Raw genomic sequence first — 17406 nt, forward strand, 5'->3', positions numbered from 1 at the left:
TTCTATGGCTTTCTAGGAAACGTCAAACGCTCTGGACTCTTGTAACTCAACATCCATGAATCCTTTAATTACAATATCATTCCAACATCTTAAAACTACAGTGTGCTCAAGGCTTGAATGGAATGCAATGGGTTCGATCCTGTTCTCTGCTGCTCCTTGTTTCTATTCTTCCTCACACTATTGTTCACCTATAAGAAGGCTTCACAGTTATCTACTCAGCTTGATCCCTGTGCTAGTTAGTTACACACAGAGGAGGAAGTCCTGGAGGAATGTTATATAGGAGTGTGCACTAGTGTGAAGCAACATCTTACCAAATTGCAATGTCGCTTCTTGATGAAATGAGAATACATGAAAATAAATGATATATTCATTCACTCTGGAAAGCTATTCAATTGCATACAATTATGAGGAGCTTGTTTAAGCCAGTGCTAATTTAAGGATGAACATGCATTAAACCAGTAGATTATATACGAAGGCAAATTGTGACATGTTGGGTGTGTCAAGGATAGCATGTCTTCACAGGGGGAAATCTCATTTTATTATAAAAGGATTTCACAATGTACTTCACAGAGGGATGGAAAGAGTTCAAGCAAGCCATCTGCCTATGTTAACCCTTCAGGAAATAAAGGTTTATTGCTATGTTGTGTTTTATTCTGGTCAATAATTGGGGAACAATCCTCAGTCCACTAGCTATAATTCTTTAAAAAAAAAAAAAAAAAAAAAAAACTGGGCTGTCTCTCTCTCTATAAGGAGAGTACATATATGACCTTTCACATAGTCACTAACCCTTAGTCGTTGCATGTAAACACCTATTCACACATTCAGACACAAAAAAATGTCGGTATCGTTAAAAATGCTCCTTTGATCTCATAAAGACCATGTCTGTTTCAGTCTCTCACACTCAGATGTGATAAAGAAGGAGAAAAAGACAGCCACAGGCTATGGCTCCTCACCAGTTCAGTAAAGACTTGGCTTGTTTGGTCTTATTGTCCACTGTAACCACACGTCGCAACATGCATAATGATTAACGTGAACCTTGGCTGTACAAGACTTTGTGTCTTCAAATCCGCTATGTTTTTTTGTCCCATATTCACTGTGTCAGCATTAGAGGATTCTCTAAGTTCCAGGATGTCACCGCTTTCATCCTGCTCTTAGTGCAGGCCCCCCTGACCAGACTCTAAGCAAAACTATTGTTATGAAAACTGCAAAACTAGTCTGAGATCAATGTAAAGGAACTGCTCTGACAGCTAGAGCTCTGAGGTTGCCTTGAGGGGATTTTAAAGTGTCACCATGTCAAGTGAAGGCAGCTTAAATCGACAATGGCCCATTAGTGAGCTCAAAAGAAGGTAGGCTGTTGCAGGCTGGACCTCACACTGAGGTACCTCTGTATAACCACTGTGTCGGTGACAGCTGACACCAGCTTTAAAAGGAAAGGGTCAATTAGGAGGTCAATCCTTGTAAAGATGGTTAGAAGATAAAAGAGAGTATCACTTAGAAAGCTGGACATGCCAAAGAGATGCAAGTCAGTCACTTTGTTCTGTAATAGTCTGTTAACAAAAGCTATTTTGACACAACAGGTAGTTTCATGCAAAATGTCTAAAACATAGCAATAATGTTCATTACTGAGACTGAAATGTTTGTGTAGTTGATGACATATGGAAAAAAGTCCCATCAAGTATGATACCCTGTGACAGGGTTGTGCTATAAGTATTGAATAAAACACTTTGAGGTACAGTATGTTGTTATAGGAATATAATAAAGACAGGGCGGTGTGATCCATACATGAAGAAAGTAATAGTTTGTAATAGTAATGGCCACATATTGCACAAGTAACTAGAGTGATACATTTTTTTTTAGCTAAAATTCAAACATTCAAACAATCATTCATAGCTAATCAGTTCAAGAATAACAGAAAGCATCTTCTGAAAAGATGCTTGTTTGCGTTAGCCTAGAAAACCAGATTGCTTAGGGAAGGCGTTAGAAGTGCTGAAACAGGAGAGAGGAACAGAGAGAGAGAGCTGGTGCCAAACAGTGGGTTAGTTCATCCCATAAACCCATAATCAAATTGCTGTCTGTGTTTCATAACGCACTGAGCCTCTGATTTTCTCTCTGGGCTGAACCATGTCCTGATAATCAGAGATGATAGTCTACCCTCAGCATGACCTGCATGCGGAGGCCTTGTTTGCAGTGAAGCTAGGACAGCCCTGGTTCATACAAAGAGATACATAAAAAACAAACTCTTCTGGTTGCACGGTCTTCTGGTTTGCACATTGCTAGTAGTCTGTCTTCCCCCCTCTATGTCATCCCTCAATGAAAAAGTATCAACATATCACAGCTGACCAAATGTTATTAAGCTGCGTGATGCCATGATGCTATTATGAGTAAATCAGTTACAGCAGTGTTGCTAGGATTTTGAAACATTGTGTGCTTTTACTGGCCACTTTATTTCACAAACCTACCTTAAGACCCCTTTTTTTTTTGCATAATTTCTGTTAGTCTCCCTCTAGCTATTAATCAGTATCAGTTTATGAATGCAGCGCTGCGGTTGGTTGCTCTCAACCAAGGAGTTTAATTGTTATATCTACGGTAATGCTGTAGCACTTAATATACACTATATGGACAAAGATTTGTGGACACCTGATCGTCACACCCATATGTATGCCTTCCCCAAACTGTTGTCACAAAGTACGCATTTGTCTAGAATGTCTGTATCATTATAATTTCTATGCACTGGAACTAATGGGCCCAAACACGTTCCAGCATGACAATGCCCCTGTGCACAGAGGCCCATGAAGACATGGTTTGCCAAGGTTGCTGTGGAAGTAACCTGTACAGAGCCATGATCTCAACCCCATTGGGATGATCTGGAATGCCAACTTCAGCCCAACCTCCTCTCCTGACATCAGTGTCTGGACTCACTAATGCTCTTGTGGATGAGTGAGCAAATCCCCACAGCCATGCTTCAAAATCTACTGGAAAGCCTTCCCAGAAGAGTTGAGGTTATTATAACAGCAAAGGAGGGATTAATTCTGGAATGGAATGTTCAAAAACTCGTATGTGAGTGATTGTCCGGTGTCCACAAACTTTTGGCCATATCGTATTCTTATACCAGTGCCACACACTTGGTAAGCCTTGGCCCCTAAGTATAGTGCACTATAATAATAATAATAATAATAATAATAATAATAATAATACACTTTGGGAGTTACTTTTATGATGGACTTAAAATTGTTAATTTAATCTGTCTACAAGCATATTTACCTGTATTTTGTCAATTTTGTACCACACACATTTATCCAAACAATAATAATTTGTTAATTTCATGTCTGTCACTAAAGTTTAGCAAATCATTCGCAATTCTTTTACCTTGTTTGCCTTTCCATCAAATGAGAATGTCAAATGAGACTATCAAATGAGAATGTCCAAGAACACACAAGGAGTTTTTCGAGGTCTTTTATCCCCTTAGCAACAATCAATAATAAGGTAGAACACACTAATACAGCCAAAACTTCCCACCAAGAAGGGAACAAAAAGTTGAAATGGAGTCTAGACTTTGCCGTGCATTTCAGTATAGCCGGGTCCACACTGTACGATTTTGGCCATGATTTGGTCATCTGAGACAAGTTTTGAAAAGACTCCTATAATCCTAGCCCAAGATCTGTAGTTTTTGATCGCTAGTTTAACATGTTCCCCGACAGCCGATTAATGGTTGTTGCGATCAAATTTTTCCTCCGATTAAATTCTGGCAGTGTCAGAAGTTTTGAGGCACAGTCCTGTAGTGTGGCTTCTCCTACTACATACGAGTCTTCGTGTGCATCCGTTTTTCATGTCTTGACTGTCATCCAGTCTGACATTAATGGCATCTGAGATCCTACAGTGTGACATGGCTTACAGCGGCAATCATGATCGTACAGTCTGACAAGCAACAGTCGCAAAGGACAATTAACAATTGCACAATGTGCACCTGGCTTACATTGATTTGTATAAGCCCTTTTAATATAGGAATACAGGAGAAAGCAAAGCCAGCTCCTACAAGCCACTGAATTACGTTTCTTTTCAAAGAAGAGAAATATTGAGACTCCCACATGTGGTGGAGTTTTTGGAAGAATTTGGGAAAAGACGCCAAATTCCTGGAATGTCATGCAAGAGGCATGAGAAATCAGGGGCAGGTGGAGGTGATCGTTAAGGTCTCACATGTCGAGGTGGATGAGACAGCAGAGAAAATCCTTATTCACTGCATGGTATTATTTTGGCAATACTCCTGTATTTCTTGATGGAGTTGTAATGTTGTCGCTCACTTTTTATGCCGTTTTATGCATCTCCAGAGTTTTCTATGTCAAGCATATGTAAACCTAAATACTATTACAGTATCTCACAAAAGTGAGTACACCCCTCACATTTTTGTAAATATTTGGTTATATCGTTTCATGTGACAACACTGAAGAAATGACACTTTGCTACAATGTAAAGTAGTGAGTGTACAGCTTGTGTAACAGTGTAAATTTGCTGTCCCCTCAAAATAACTCAACACACAGCCATTAATGTCTAAACCGCTGGCAACAAAAGTGAGTACACCCCTAAGTGAAAATGACCAAATTGGGCCCAAAGTGTCAATATTTTGTGTGGCCACCATTATTTTCCAGCACTGCCTTAACCCTCTTGGGCTTGGAGTTCACCAGAGCTTCACAGGTTGCCACTGGAATCCTCTTCCACTCCTCCATGACGACATCACGGAGCTGGTGGATGTTAGAGACCTTATGCTCCTCCACTTTGCCAACATGTACTGTAACATTCTGAAGCAGAGCATGATCGGCATGCAGTATTCCAGCATGATAATGACCCCAAACACACCTCCAAGATGACCACTGCCTTGCTAAAGAAGCTGAGGGTGAAGGTGATGGACTGGCGAAGCATGTCTCGAGACCTAAACCCTATTGAGCATCTGTGGGGCATCCTCAAACGGAATACTGCCGTGGCAATTGAGTGACCAAGTGAAACATTCTAATGAACAGAAAAATATCCTTATACCTCAAGCTCGCTTTGAAGAATGTTTCTGTTTATGTGCTTTGCTTTAATCTAGCTTAAGTCTATCATTAGAGGATCTTCACCGTATAATCTGACGTGTGTTATCGCAGTCATTTATGTGACTCAGCTAAGATATTATTTGAATCATCTCATACAGTGTGACATGTAATATTCTTAAAACGCCGCCGTACTCGCAGTCTAAAGCCGGCTTAAGTAACAAAGAGTGTAGATATGAGTGTGATGCATGAGCATGCTCCTGTCAGGACCTCCCTTTTCTGTACAAACTCAGTGAGACAGATCTAATCACTTCAAGCCGTGGCTCAGTATCAACTTTAAAATAAATGTGCTTGTACATTGTCTTTAGAAGCGATCTAACCTTACTGAAAAAGTACTGATATACCCTTTTCAGGTCTCCGTTCAAACAGCTACTGGCCTTTTTTATATTTTCACCATCCTACCCTCTTATTACTATAACGATCAGGTAGGCAGATATTAATTCATTTTTATGTTTGCTCCAAATGTTTGTCATGTTTAGATGTTTCATTAGGATTATTTTTTTATTATTATTTATTTAATGTTGTGGTGAGCAGTGCATTTTACATTCCAGTCATTTCAGCAAAACCGTCGTCAACCACAGCTTCTAAATGCGTTGTTTTAAGTTTAATGAAGTGATAAATCTCAACCTCTGTAGGCGCTGAACACATTAAGGATTGTCTCCTCCTCATCCTCCTCCCCTCAGCACCCTGTGTTTGTGGTCAGCCATGTGGGATGGAGCTTAAATAAAAAATGTAGCCTAACCTCTTGGGAAAGAGGACTCCATAAAACAAGACATTTTTAGTCTTCCGAAAGGAGAACATACACCATCAACATTTACTCTGAAGAAGGAGGAGAAGTCATGACATGGCTACTTTTATTCAAATGAACCTAATTTCCTTAATGAAGTCAATGGAAGCTTGAGTCTTTCAACTCATCTGTAAGGAAAGGACTAGGAGGGTTTTTTTGTTCTTTCTTAATTTCTCATTTTGGAAGTTGTTTATGTCACCTCAGGAGAGGTGAAAGGAACACAAGGAGAAGGAACAAGTGTTTGTGAGGAACATTTTTACCTCAGAAACCCAATTTTCCTCACGAAGGCTCTGATATGACAGCATTCGGGAAATAGTCTAGATTTTCAGTCAGTTGTTTGAAAGTGAAAAGTCGGCTATTACCTCACTTTCATTATATTTCATGTTTTAATTATAATTATTATTATTATTATTATTATTATTATTATTATTATTATTATTTTAAAAATGACTAAATTGGAGACTACATTGATATTTTGTTCGCTCGCGCTGCTGGCGTTAACGTGCGTCGAAGCCAAAGACTCGGAAGAAAAAGCTAACGGCTTGCGCGCGCTGAACGTCACGGCCGCGCGACACTCGCGCGCGCCGCCGCCAATGTGCACGGGACCCACAGAGATCCGGGACGCGTTCAAGTACATAAACGCGGCCGTGTCGTGCCTCGTGTTCGTAGCGGGGCTCGTGGGCAACTCTGCGCTGCTGCGGATCATATATGCGAACGAGCGCATGCGCAACGGGCCCAACCTGCTCATCGCGAGCCTCGCGCTCGGTGACCTCGTGCACGTCGTAATCGGCATCCCCATTAACGTGTACAAGGTGAGTCCTGGGTACTATTTAACCTGTAAACTCATATGTCGTGTACTCTTTTTTTGTAGACAAAGTAAGGAAACGTTTATTCATTTTTGTTCTTAATACTTAAAAAAAAAAAAAAAAAAAAAAAAGATTTAGCCCGTCATATATTTCATTCTTCAGGAATTAATTCCTCATTCACTCTTAAAGATCTTGAAAAAGATTCCTTTTTCTTTGTTGCCTTTTATTGTTGTTCTTGTTGTTTTTGTGACCCAATATATTTATCTTTATTGTAATCGTAAGTATGTTGTCTCCTGGGAGACGTGTAACTATCTTATTTAGCGTCTGAACGGCAGTACTAATTGAAAAAAAAAATCTTTAAACAAAATAATAACAATTTACGTCCGGTGATCCTGTTAAAAAGTTTACATCCCCCTGGCTCTTAATGTATCGTGTTTGCACCTTTTGTAATAGTTGTGTACGAGTCCCTTGTCCTCAGTGACTACGTTTACATGGACAGCAGTAATCTAATTATTGACCTTACTCTGAGTAAGATAATATTGTGATTAAGGTGTTTACATGAGTTGCTTTAGAATACTCCTGTCATGTTCCCGTTTTACATGTTATAGAACATAATTAGAGTAACAGCCCGCGTCATTACGTCACCGCACCGCGCCATCCGACGTCCCTCCAGAATTTCACATATCAACATACAAGTCGTCTTCGTTATGGTACCGTATACAGTTTTGGGTGTTTTATTTTATTTACAAACACTTTAAGTGCGGTTAATTATTTGTCATGCTGAACGTGCAAATAGACGACTGCTTGAAACCGTGGGCTGCGTCTCAAACTGCGTACTTATCGTCTATATAGTAGCCGAGATATTTTTCCCCACTACAGGCCTATAGTAGGCAAGTATGCGGTTTGGGACGCAGCCGAACTCTCTTGTTCGCCATAAAATGAGCACCGCCGTGTGAGATCGTGTCCTGTTGCAAAATGCGGTGAAAACTCTCACACCACATTCATAATGTGATTAAGGTGTTTACGTGTCTGTAATACACGTCCATAATGCGACTAAAACAGGAGTACTCCACCTGTCTTAATTCGAGTATGACCTTAATTCGAGTATGACCTTAATTAGATTAAGGTAAGTAAAAATGGCTGTTTACATGGTAGTTTCTTAATCAGAGTACGGTCTTAATCGGGTTAAGAGTAGATTATTGTTGTCCATGTAAATGCAGCTAGTGTGAAAAGTTGGATCTGAACATCATATAGTCACTGTTGGAAAGGGATGAAATACGCAGGAGATGCTGGAAAAGTAAAGAATGTGCAGGACCTGGAGGATTTTTCTGAAAAAACAGTGGGCAGTTTAACTGCTCAGGACAAACAAGGGACTCTTGAACAACTCTCACAAAACATAAAAACATCATGTCGTGGATCATCCAGGTAACGACACACAGTATTAATAATCAAGGGTGTGTAAACTTTTGAACAGGGTAATTATTTTAAATTCAACTATTATCTTGTCTTGTGGACTATATGTAAACATCTGTTCTGTGAAATAGTTTATTCAGTTTATTTTTATTCATAAAAAAACATCAGATTTTTATGATCAATCTTATTTTGTTTAAAGTATTAAGATTTTGCTGATTCTGTAAGGAGTATGTAAACTTGCAAACATATCTGTATATTATGGATGTTTAGCATGGTGTCATGGTATCTCAGCGTGTTCATATTGGTAAGGTGTGAGCCGCAAAGACCTGCCTAATATTGAACGTGTGACATTATATGAATGATTGAATATGAATTAAGATTTGGAAGTTTTGCAATTCTAAAAAAAAAATAAAAAAAAAACCAGTGTACAACTATGGAAAGTAAAACTGCAGTACTACATTTCTGGTCAAAGAAAAACATGTATATAATTTATATATTTTTGAGTTCATTTGTTATTTCTAGTAAGGCTTTTTTGTGGACATTTCAAATTAACCAAACTGCAATTCCCTCTTTTAGCTTCTGGCTGAAGACTGGCCTTTTGGTGTTGGAGTCTGCAAACTGGTTCCTTTTGTGCAGAAGGCATCAGTTGGCATCACAGTCTTGAGTTTGTGTGCATTAAGCATAGACAGGTACATCTTATTACAAATAATTCAGTATTGTTTTATTTAGAGCATGCTGAGATGCATGTAGGGCATATTTGTCATTTACAGAGACATCTCAACATTGTAAAGTAATTATGCTTTACCACAATGGGTTTGCTATTTATTATCAATGCGTGAGCTATTGTATAACAATATGATTATGAAGTCAAGAAATTCAGTGACAATTGGGCAAAAGTATGCCAGTTACTTTAACTTATGACTATTAGACTTGGGCGTTGTTCAAAATCGCATACAGTGACAGTAACTACTGAATTCGATTCAGTGCCTACTGCTCGGCTGTTGATACAGTATGTATTGATCAGTATAAGTGTGTAGCATGAATACAATCCGGACGCATTACATTCGCCATGTTGGCATTGTCATGACCTACAACTTAAAAAGAGCCGACACGCTGCCTTCCGCCATTTTTTGATTCAGACAGCTCTTCTGTTCCAGTCCAGTCTCGTTGCTTTATGGGATATAGAACAATGTCCATTGCTTCCAAACTGCTGAATCTCAGCAGAAGCAGTAGTTCTCACCTACTGATTTATGAATACTAAGAATTTAATCATACTACTCTTTTGACATTCTGCTTTTCATCTACTGTATCGTAAGGTAGTAGGGATATTCGGATGCAGCCATGGTCTAGTATTCTCTAGTTCACCAACCCTCTTCCTTGAGATCTACCTTCCTGCAGGTTTCATCTGCAAACAAAATTTATCTGATCAAGAAGTTCTTAAGGCTAGATGGTCAGGTGGAAATGGTTATGGTTGGAGCTAATGTCTTCAGGAAGTTAGATCTCCAGGTACAGGGTTGGTGACCACTGCTCTAGTATGTACTCAGTACCAGATGATGAGCAGTATATTGAGCTTGTCGATATGTTGGACTTACCCAGTAATACAGTTTTAGTGATATGGAATGAATGAGCTGATTTTTAATGCTGGAGTATCAAGGCCTCAGGGATTACAGTGCAACAGCCAATATGGGTCCAGTCTCACGTTATTTTTGCTTTTTACCTGCCTGCAATATTTTCTAATGAACTTTCTCGATCTATTTCTCAAAATATAAACAATTGAGCAGTTTATAAACCACAAGGATCTTGACCAGATGAATGAATATGTTGCTTGATTAGGAGTAATTGTATTGTTGAGTCCCATGGGATCGCTGTTCTTATACGCGCCTCTAGTTTATACACAACACTTTATAAAGTTACATATGGAACAAAATAGTCTACAAGAGTAAACATAAATATATATTACATGGAAAGACAATAAGAAATATAAGTACAGTCCAGGTGATATTGTGCAGTATAAATAGTGCTGAAAGTGGGGGGGTGGGGGGTAAAATTAGTATTAAAACAAAAAAAATCATCACCAACTGTCTGACTTCTACAAGGTACCGTGCGGTAGCATCCTGGAGCCGCATCAAAGGAATCGGAGTGCCCAAATGCACGACTATCGAGATCATAGTGATATGGTTGCTGTCCATCATTCTGGCAGTGCCTGAGATCGTCGCCTTTGACATGATCGCTATGGATTATAAAGGAGATCACTTGAGGATCTGCCTGCTGCATCCCATGCAAAAGAGCCAGTTCATGAAGGTCAGTATAGTTTGTATTTTTGTGTGTGTGTGTGTGTGTGTGTGTGTGTGTGTGTGTGTGGGTATGTGTGTGCATGTTCGTGTTTATCAAATGTACAAACCCTGTTGCATCTCTAAGATGGTTTTGACTCTAAATCCGCATTCAGAATTCAAGAGCATTAAAAATTGGATAGTTAGATGTCTGTATCGTTCCATTAGCCTGCACAGGAATTACACACACACACACACACACACACACACACACACACACACACACACACACACACACACACACACACACACACACACATACAATTTTTGCACATTGAATTTAAATCATGTCATGTATTGACTGTAGAATTTATAATGGAGTAGCTGTGTGAGGTTTGATTCAAATGGACAGCCATTAAATTATTACATACTTAACCTTTAAGGTTTGTTCTAGTCAAATTGACTTATTTTAATGCTCAATTTTATAAATGGTTTAATGACTCATGATGTGCTTGGGTCAATTTCTCAAATGGACTGTCATTACTGAAAACATTAAACAAGTCATTATTGAATTTTACTATATTTAAAAAGAAAAAGTTTAAAACAAGACATATTGGCATATTTATGATAATAAGAAATGCCTTTGGTCAGTGAGTACAGTAAATGCTAAGTGAGGGAACACAAGGGTTGGAATTAATAACATAGTTTTTCAGGGAAAGTTTGTCAAGAATCCTTTTGATGCTTATTATTAATGTGGTGTGTGTGATTTTTTTTAATCTGTTCTCAGTTTTATAAATCAGCAAAAGATTGGTGGCTCTTCAGCTTTTACTTCTGCATGCCACTGGCCTGCACTGCCATCTTCTACTCTCTCATGACCTGTGAAATGCTGCGAAAGAAGGACAGTGTGCAGATTGCTCTGAACGACCACTTGAAACATGTTGGTGCACTCTATAACTATTCATGACCTCTGAATCCAGTGCCCTAAAGCCCTACAAGCCCCAATCAGCAAGTGGCAGTTTGATGCAATTTGAGTTATACGCTTGCAACATGTCTTTGAAGAAATTGAGGCCATTAAAATACATGTTTTCATCCTCTCTCCACGGCAACTAAGAGGAGTCCCTGAGTGGACAAAGCATTGTTTAGGCCACTGCTGATTGGAGCTTGAATATAATAATCGTGCTACCAAAAGGTGTTAGCTTTTTAATCAGGTACTAGCTATGAATGGGTGATACCACTTATTCTCTTCTCAAGTCTGGGCCAATTATAGTTCAAATAAATGCTTAATTATTAGCACAATACAGTCCCGCCAGGATTTCACAATTTTGCTATCGCAGAAATTAATGTAAAGTCAATTCATCTCCACAGTATTCGGAAATACAGCTTGAAATTTTTCAAAATGAGCACAAAGATTTGTGGCAGGATGCGTCACGTGAGCCAAAGCCCTCTTCGATTCGACACGAGTACAGCTAAAAGGTCTCATTTACCAATAAACATCACTGCGAAAGGTCGTGCAAAACAATTTCACCCGAATGTGATTTCGCCAGTTCGCGTAGTTTTCCACAGAAAAGCATCACAAATTTTGAAAATGGCCGTGGCAAAATCAAGCATTTTTGGCCGCAACAATCACAAAAAACTCCACGAAACCCTGTAGGTACTCACAATACTGTACTTCCTCAAGAATTTTGTTATAGGAAACTAATCAGTGATGTGAAGTGGAAGGCCATTACCATGCTAAAGTTGATTGTTTCCCAATAACAACACATCACAAAGTCTTTTATTCTTCTTATACTTTATTAATCAAAGAGCAACACCTCATACTATTAATTCATTTATACTAACAATTTAGTTCCATGTTATCATTTGTGTTATAGTAGCTCTAAACAGCCGTTCCTCCAACCACATCTCTTTTTTCACTCTACTGATGTTAATAAGACAGAAAAATGACAGCGTGTCATGCAATGGGGAAACCGTGGTCTCCCCCATCTTGAAGACTTTTCATTACAGCTTTACCTCTGACTATTACAATGCACTGACACTGGAGACTACTTCCAAAATGCCCTAACAGGAAGCATAACATATCAGCGATTGCACGTTTTCTTTTTTAAATCCGTTAATGTGAACCATAAAAATTCCTGTGAAGTTGTTACTATAGAAACAATAACATATTAGAACAAGCACAATAACAACAAATAAGCTTGGAGAGCTATTGTCTGAGCTGCTGTTACAGAAATTAATTAAGACTTTTTGCCAATCAGAATCACACATTCAACAGTGCTATATTATATACTAATAACTTTAGTATATCGTGTGAATGATCCCTCTCTGAAAGGATTCTGTCAGTGAACGCTGTTTCTCTCACAAACCCATTTTCCTGTGTTCTCGCCCCATCTGATCTCGCCTGCCTGAGCTCATCACGCTATGTAGCCGGCTTTCTTGTGTTTGTGAAGTCTTCTGGCATATACCGCACTTTGATAAATTGCCAGTTAATGGAGAGAATGGAGTGAGATAACGCAAAATGATCGTTCATTTTCCATCGCTCTATATACGAGAGAAGCACTGGTTCATTAACTCGTCTCGTGTGTCTGTGTGTTTCTCTGCATGGTCCTGTAGGAGTGGGAAGTGGAGGCAAACGGCAGGAGAAGTAGTTATCTTACCCATTTGAAAGTTAAAAAAAAATGATATGCTTCTTTCAGCATTAGGTCTACTTTTAGTATACAGGTACACCTAAAAATGATGTGAAGACTAATTCTCAAAAGGAGACAGATAATATTGAGGCGCCCGTCTCTATAGTTTCATGCTTGCTTATATTGAGAAAGTTACGTTACATGAAAAACTTTGATATCAAAATGTGGCGTTTTTTCTACCATAGAGACGCGAGGTGGCCAAGACCGTGTTCTGCTTGGTGTTGGTCTTTGCTCTGTGTTGGTTGCCTCTGCACCTGAGCCGTATTCTCAAACTCACCCTTTATAATGAGGACGATCCAAACCGCTGTGAGCTTCTGAGGTAAAACACACACTTTTTAGAACTTTGGGCTCAGTTTTTGTTGTATTTCAGCTCACCAGCTGATATGTTTTAAACTACACTGATTTAAAGGATTTCAATAAGAGAGTATTAGGAGAGAATGTTTTGCCCATCAGATAGCAGAAGAACATCTCCAAACACATATTTATGAAAAGCCTGGAACACACTTACATGTGGCCATCCATCCCTCCATCTTCTGTACTGCTTATCCTACACATGGTCGCAGGGAGCCTGGAGCCTATCCCAGGGGACTCGGGGCACAAAGTGGGGGACCCATTGGATGGGGTGCCAATACAGCACAGGGCACAATCACACACCCATTCACACACTATGGACAATTTAGAGATGCCAGTCAGCCAACAGAACATGTCTTTGGACTGGGGGAGGAAACCAGAGTACCCTGAGGAAACTCCCGAAGCATGGGGAGAACATGCAAACTCCAAACACACAGAGGAGAGGCCAGAATTGAAACCCTCAACCCTGGAGGTGTGACACCATGTGTCCAGTTGGTTTGTTTGCAATGAATCATTGTCCATGGTCATTCAGATTTTCTTATGATCAATGACAAATATGAACGGAAACCCGATTACAGTTTAATATACTATAAAGTACATGTTCTGTATTGTATCAAAGTGTGCATGATGTGTTATGTCACTGTCCTCCAGCTTCTTCCTGGTCCTTGATTACATTGGGATCAACATGGCTTCAGTGAACTCATGTATCAACCCAATAGCCTTATATATGGTCAGCAAACGGTTTAAGAGCTGTTTCAGGGTAAGGAAACTCATTCCATCATTTATACATTACTTATTCACACCTAAGGGCAATTTAGAATAGCCAATCCACCTACTAGCCTGGTTTAAGGGGTTGGGATGAACTATTTTCACTTAATACATTTTCCATTATTTATACCCTAAGTATATACTGTAAGTACACTGTTTGGCCAAAAGTATGTGACCTTCACACCCATCTGAGCTTTCTGAACATCCCATTCCAGATGTAGCCCCCCCACCCCTGCTGTTGTAATAACCTCCGCTCTTCTGAGAAGGCTTTCCACTAGATTTTGAAGCATGGCTGTAGTGATTTGCCCATTCAGCCTTAAGCGCATTAGTGATCAAGCGCATTAGCACTGATTTTGGGCAAGGAGGCCTGGGGTGCAGTCGGCATTCCGGGTCAGTAGTGTTCAGTGGGGTTGAGGTCAGGACTCTGTGTAGGACACTCACACCAACTTTGGAAAACCATGTCTTCATGGAGCTTGCTTTGTGCACAGAGGCATTGTCATGCTGGAACAGGTTTGGGCCTCTTAGTTCCAGTGAAGGGAAATTGTATATTATAGCATTACAAAGACATTCTATACAATTGTTTGCTTCTAAATTCGTGGCAACAGTTTGGGGAAGAAGCACATATTTGTGTGATGGTCAGTTTTCCACTTTTGGCCATATAGGGTATGTTTGCTTGAACTTCTCTGTTTGGACAGATCTGTTGTCCTGATTTTGATGCAAACTTTTTGTAATAAAATTTGATTTTGTGCCCAGTCTTGCCTCTGTTGTTGGTGTCTGCCTGCTGATGTGTTGGCAGTGGATGAACAGCAGTCCTGCATGAAGCTGAAATCGGCAGAGCACGGGTCAGAACAGAGCAGCAGCCGAATCACAAACAAGTACACTTCGGTGTAAGTGCTAACCCGAGGGCAGTTCTGTATAAATTAGTAATATTTGTAATACACACTTGTTGACCTCCAATCACCACTGAGACCTGTGCATCATCTGCACCACTGGCAGCACGTACGCTGAGGTTGTCTCAAGCAGTAGGTCAGAACACACTTAAAATGTACATAGTCATATTGTCTTGCTACCTAGTAAACCATTATCAGCTCTCAGTAACATATAAATAGTGTAATCAGATGAAATCAGATGAAACACACCATCTTGTTAAAATCCCCATGATGTTGACATGATCTCTTGAAACTCCAAGGTGTCATGTCACACACTTCACTTGAGTTAGTAAAGTAATCTAATCAGCATATTAAAATAAACCTTGCAGCCCGAGCTACTCTCAATACTGCTGTTATATAAAATTATTCGTTATCTTCTGACCAATCGGATTTGAGTATTCAACAACACTGATAGAAAATCGTTTCAAAGGGTGCTATAGTAGGTCGAATATAACGCTTAAAGGTGTGGGGAAAAAATGGATAAAAATTAATCTCAATGTTCATAGGCAAAGCTGTAGGCATATTTTTCCTCACTGACAAGAGCAAACATACTTTACGTCTTCTGTTAGCTTGGTACGATTGTAGTATTATATGGTTCACTTTTGTACAGAACTGTTACTAACTCTGATGTATTATTATTTAATCTAATGATGTTGCTGCATGTTACTTTAGTATCACATATTTAAATCAGCCATTGTGATTTTTTTTTCATTACTTTTATGTATTTTCGAAGTTCCATGAAATGTCTCGACTGTATGATTTGACTATATGATATTACATCGGGATTTGATTATATGATCTTACACACACATTACATATAGGAACACCTGTACATGTTCATTTTGCAGTTATCTAATCAGCCAATCATGTGGCAGCAGCACAATGCATATACAATGCATATAAAATCATGCAAATACAGGTCAGTGGTTTCAATTAATGTTGACATCAAACATCAGAATTGCAAAATATGTGATCTCTGTGACTTTAACCGTGGCATGCTGTTTGGTGCCAGATAGGCTGGTTTGAGTATTTCAGAAACTGCTGATCTCCTGGGAATTTCACACACAACAGTCTCTAAAGTTTACACAGAATGGTGCGAAAAACTAAAAACATCCTGTGAGCGGAGCTGCAGGCTGAAACGCCTTGTTGATAAGAGAGCTCTGAGGAGAATGACTAGACTGGTTTGAGCTGACATCAAGTCTATTGTAACTCAAATAAGCACTCTTTGCAACCATGGTGAGCAGAAAAGCATCTCAGAATGCACGACACATGGATGGGCTACGGCAGCAGAAGACCACATCGGGTTCCACTCCTGTCAGCCAAGAACAACGATCTCAGACTATCATGGACACAGACTCTCCGAAACTGCATTGTTGAAGACTGGAAGAAGACCAGGTCATTTTATTTTCTAATCCATTTTGGGTGAACCTGTGCCCATTATAGCCTCAGATTCTTGTTCTTGGCTGACAGGAGTGAACCCCAATGTGGTCTTCTGCTGTTGTAGCCCATCTACCTCAAGGTTCAGTGTTTTGTTCACGCTGAGATGCTTTCCTGATCACCACAGATGTAAAGAGTGATTATATGAGTTGCTATATCCTTCCTGGCAGCTCGAACCAATCTGGCCATTTTCCCCTGACCTCTGAAGGCGTTTCCACCCACAGAAATGTCGCTCACTCAATGTTTTTTTGATTTTCGCACCATTCTCTCTAGAGACTGTTATGTATGAAAATCCCAGGAGATTTCTTAAATACTCAAAGCAGCCCATATGGCACCAGCATTCTTGATATGGTTAGTCACACTTTTTCCAATTCTGATGTTTGATTTGTACATTATCTGAAGCTCTTGACCTGTATCTGCATGATTTTATGCATTGTGCTGCTGCCACGTGACTGGCTGATTGGATAACTGCATGGATAACTTTTTAACTTGGATAACTGGTGTACGTGTGTGTGTGTGTGTGTGTGTGTGTGTGTGTGTGTGTGTGTGTGTGTGTATACATATACATATACATGTTATCCATGAGAGCAGAGTATTTTTGTGAGTTTTTTTAACAAAAGATCAAAAGGTTAAACAATAAAGACCATTTTTCACAGCCTTCTATGCTCATATTTAACAAGGGTGCCAATATTAGTGGAGGGAAGTGTGTGTGTGTGTGTGTGTGTGTGTGTGTAATATATAGTGTATATATAATATAGTATCTATTAAATATAAACAGGCTACTTTGTAACAGTTACACATTATACACATTTTTGCTTTGAAACAAGGTTAACTTAGGTTAACTTAGGTTAACTTAGGTGCACGGTGGCTTAGTGGTTAG

At 39.4% G+C, this 17406-nt stretch overlaps 1 protein-coding gene across 2 annotated transcripts; it reads left to right on the plus strand.

Annotated features, from left to right (window-relative positions):
* The first annotated feature begins 5804 nt into the window (after positions 1 to 5804).
* ednrba (endothelin receptor Ba) lies at positions 5805 to 17181 on the plus strand. Of its 2 annotated transcripts, XM_017456877.3 has the most exons (7): positions 5808 to 6680; positions 8664 to 8776; positions 10184 to 10388; positions 11145 to 11294; positions 13227 to 13360; positions 14044 to 14152; positions 14914 to 17181. In XM_017456877.3, exons 1-7 carry the CDS (start codon positions 6315 to 6317, stop codon positions 15049 to 15051), a joined length of 1215 nt encoding a protein of 404 aa, XP_017312366.1. In that variant the 5' UTR covers positions 5808 to 6314; the 3' UTR covers positions 15052 to 17181. The 2 variants fall into 2 exon arrangements, with proteins under 2 accessions (XP_047007304.1, XP_017312366.1); XM_047151348.2 differs by lacking the exon at positions 11145 to 11294 and having other exon boundaries at positions 5805 to 6680.
* Positions 17182 to 17406: the final 225 nt, after the last annotated feature.

Source organism: Ictalurus punctatus, chromosome 26, assembly GCF_001660625.3.
Source record: "Ictalurus punctatus breed USDA103 chromosome 26, Coco_2.0, whole genome shotgun sequence".
NCBI lineage: Eukaryota > Metazoa > Chordata > Actinopteri > Siluriformes > Ictaluridae > Ictalurus > Ictalurus punctatus.

Coding starts and splice junctions, on each gene's coding strand:
- ednrba (XM_017456877.3), top strand. CDS start 6,315: ATGACTAAATTGGAGACTACATTGATATTTTGTTCGCTCGCGCTGCTG. Junction 8,777..10,183: donor TGTGCATTAAGCATAGACAG/GTACATCTTATT, acceptor GACTTCTACAAG/GTACCGTGCGGTAGCATCCT. Junction 14,153..14,913: donor GGTTTAAGAGCTGTTTCAGG/GTAAGGAAACTC, acceptor TTTTGTGCCCAG/TCTTGCCTCTGTTGTTGGTG.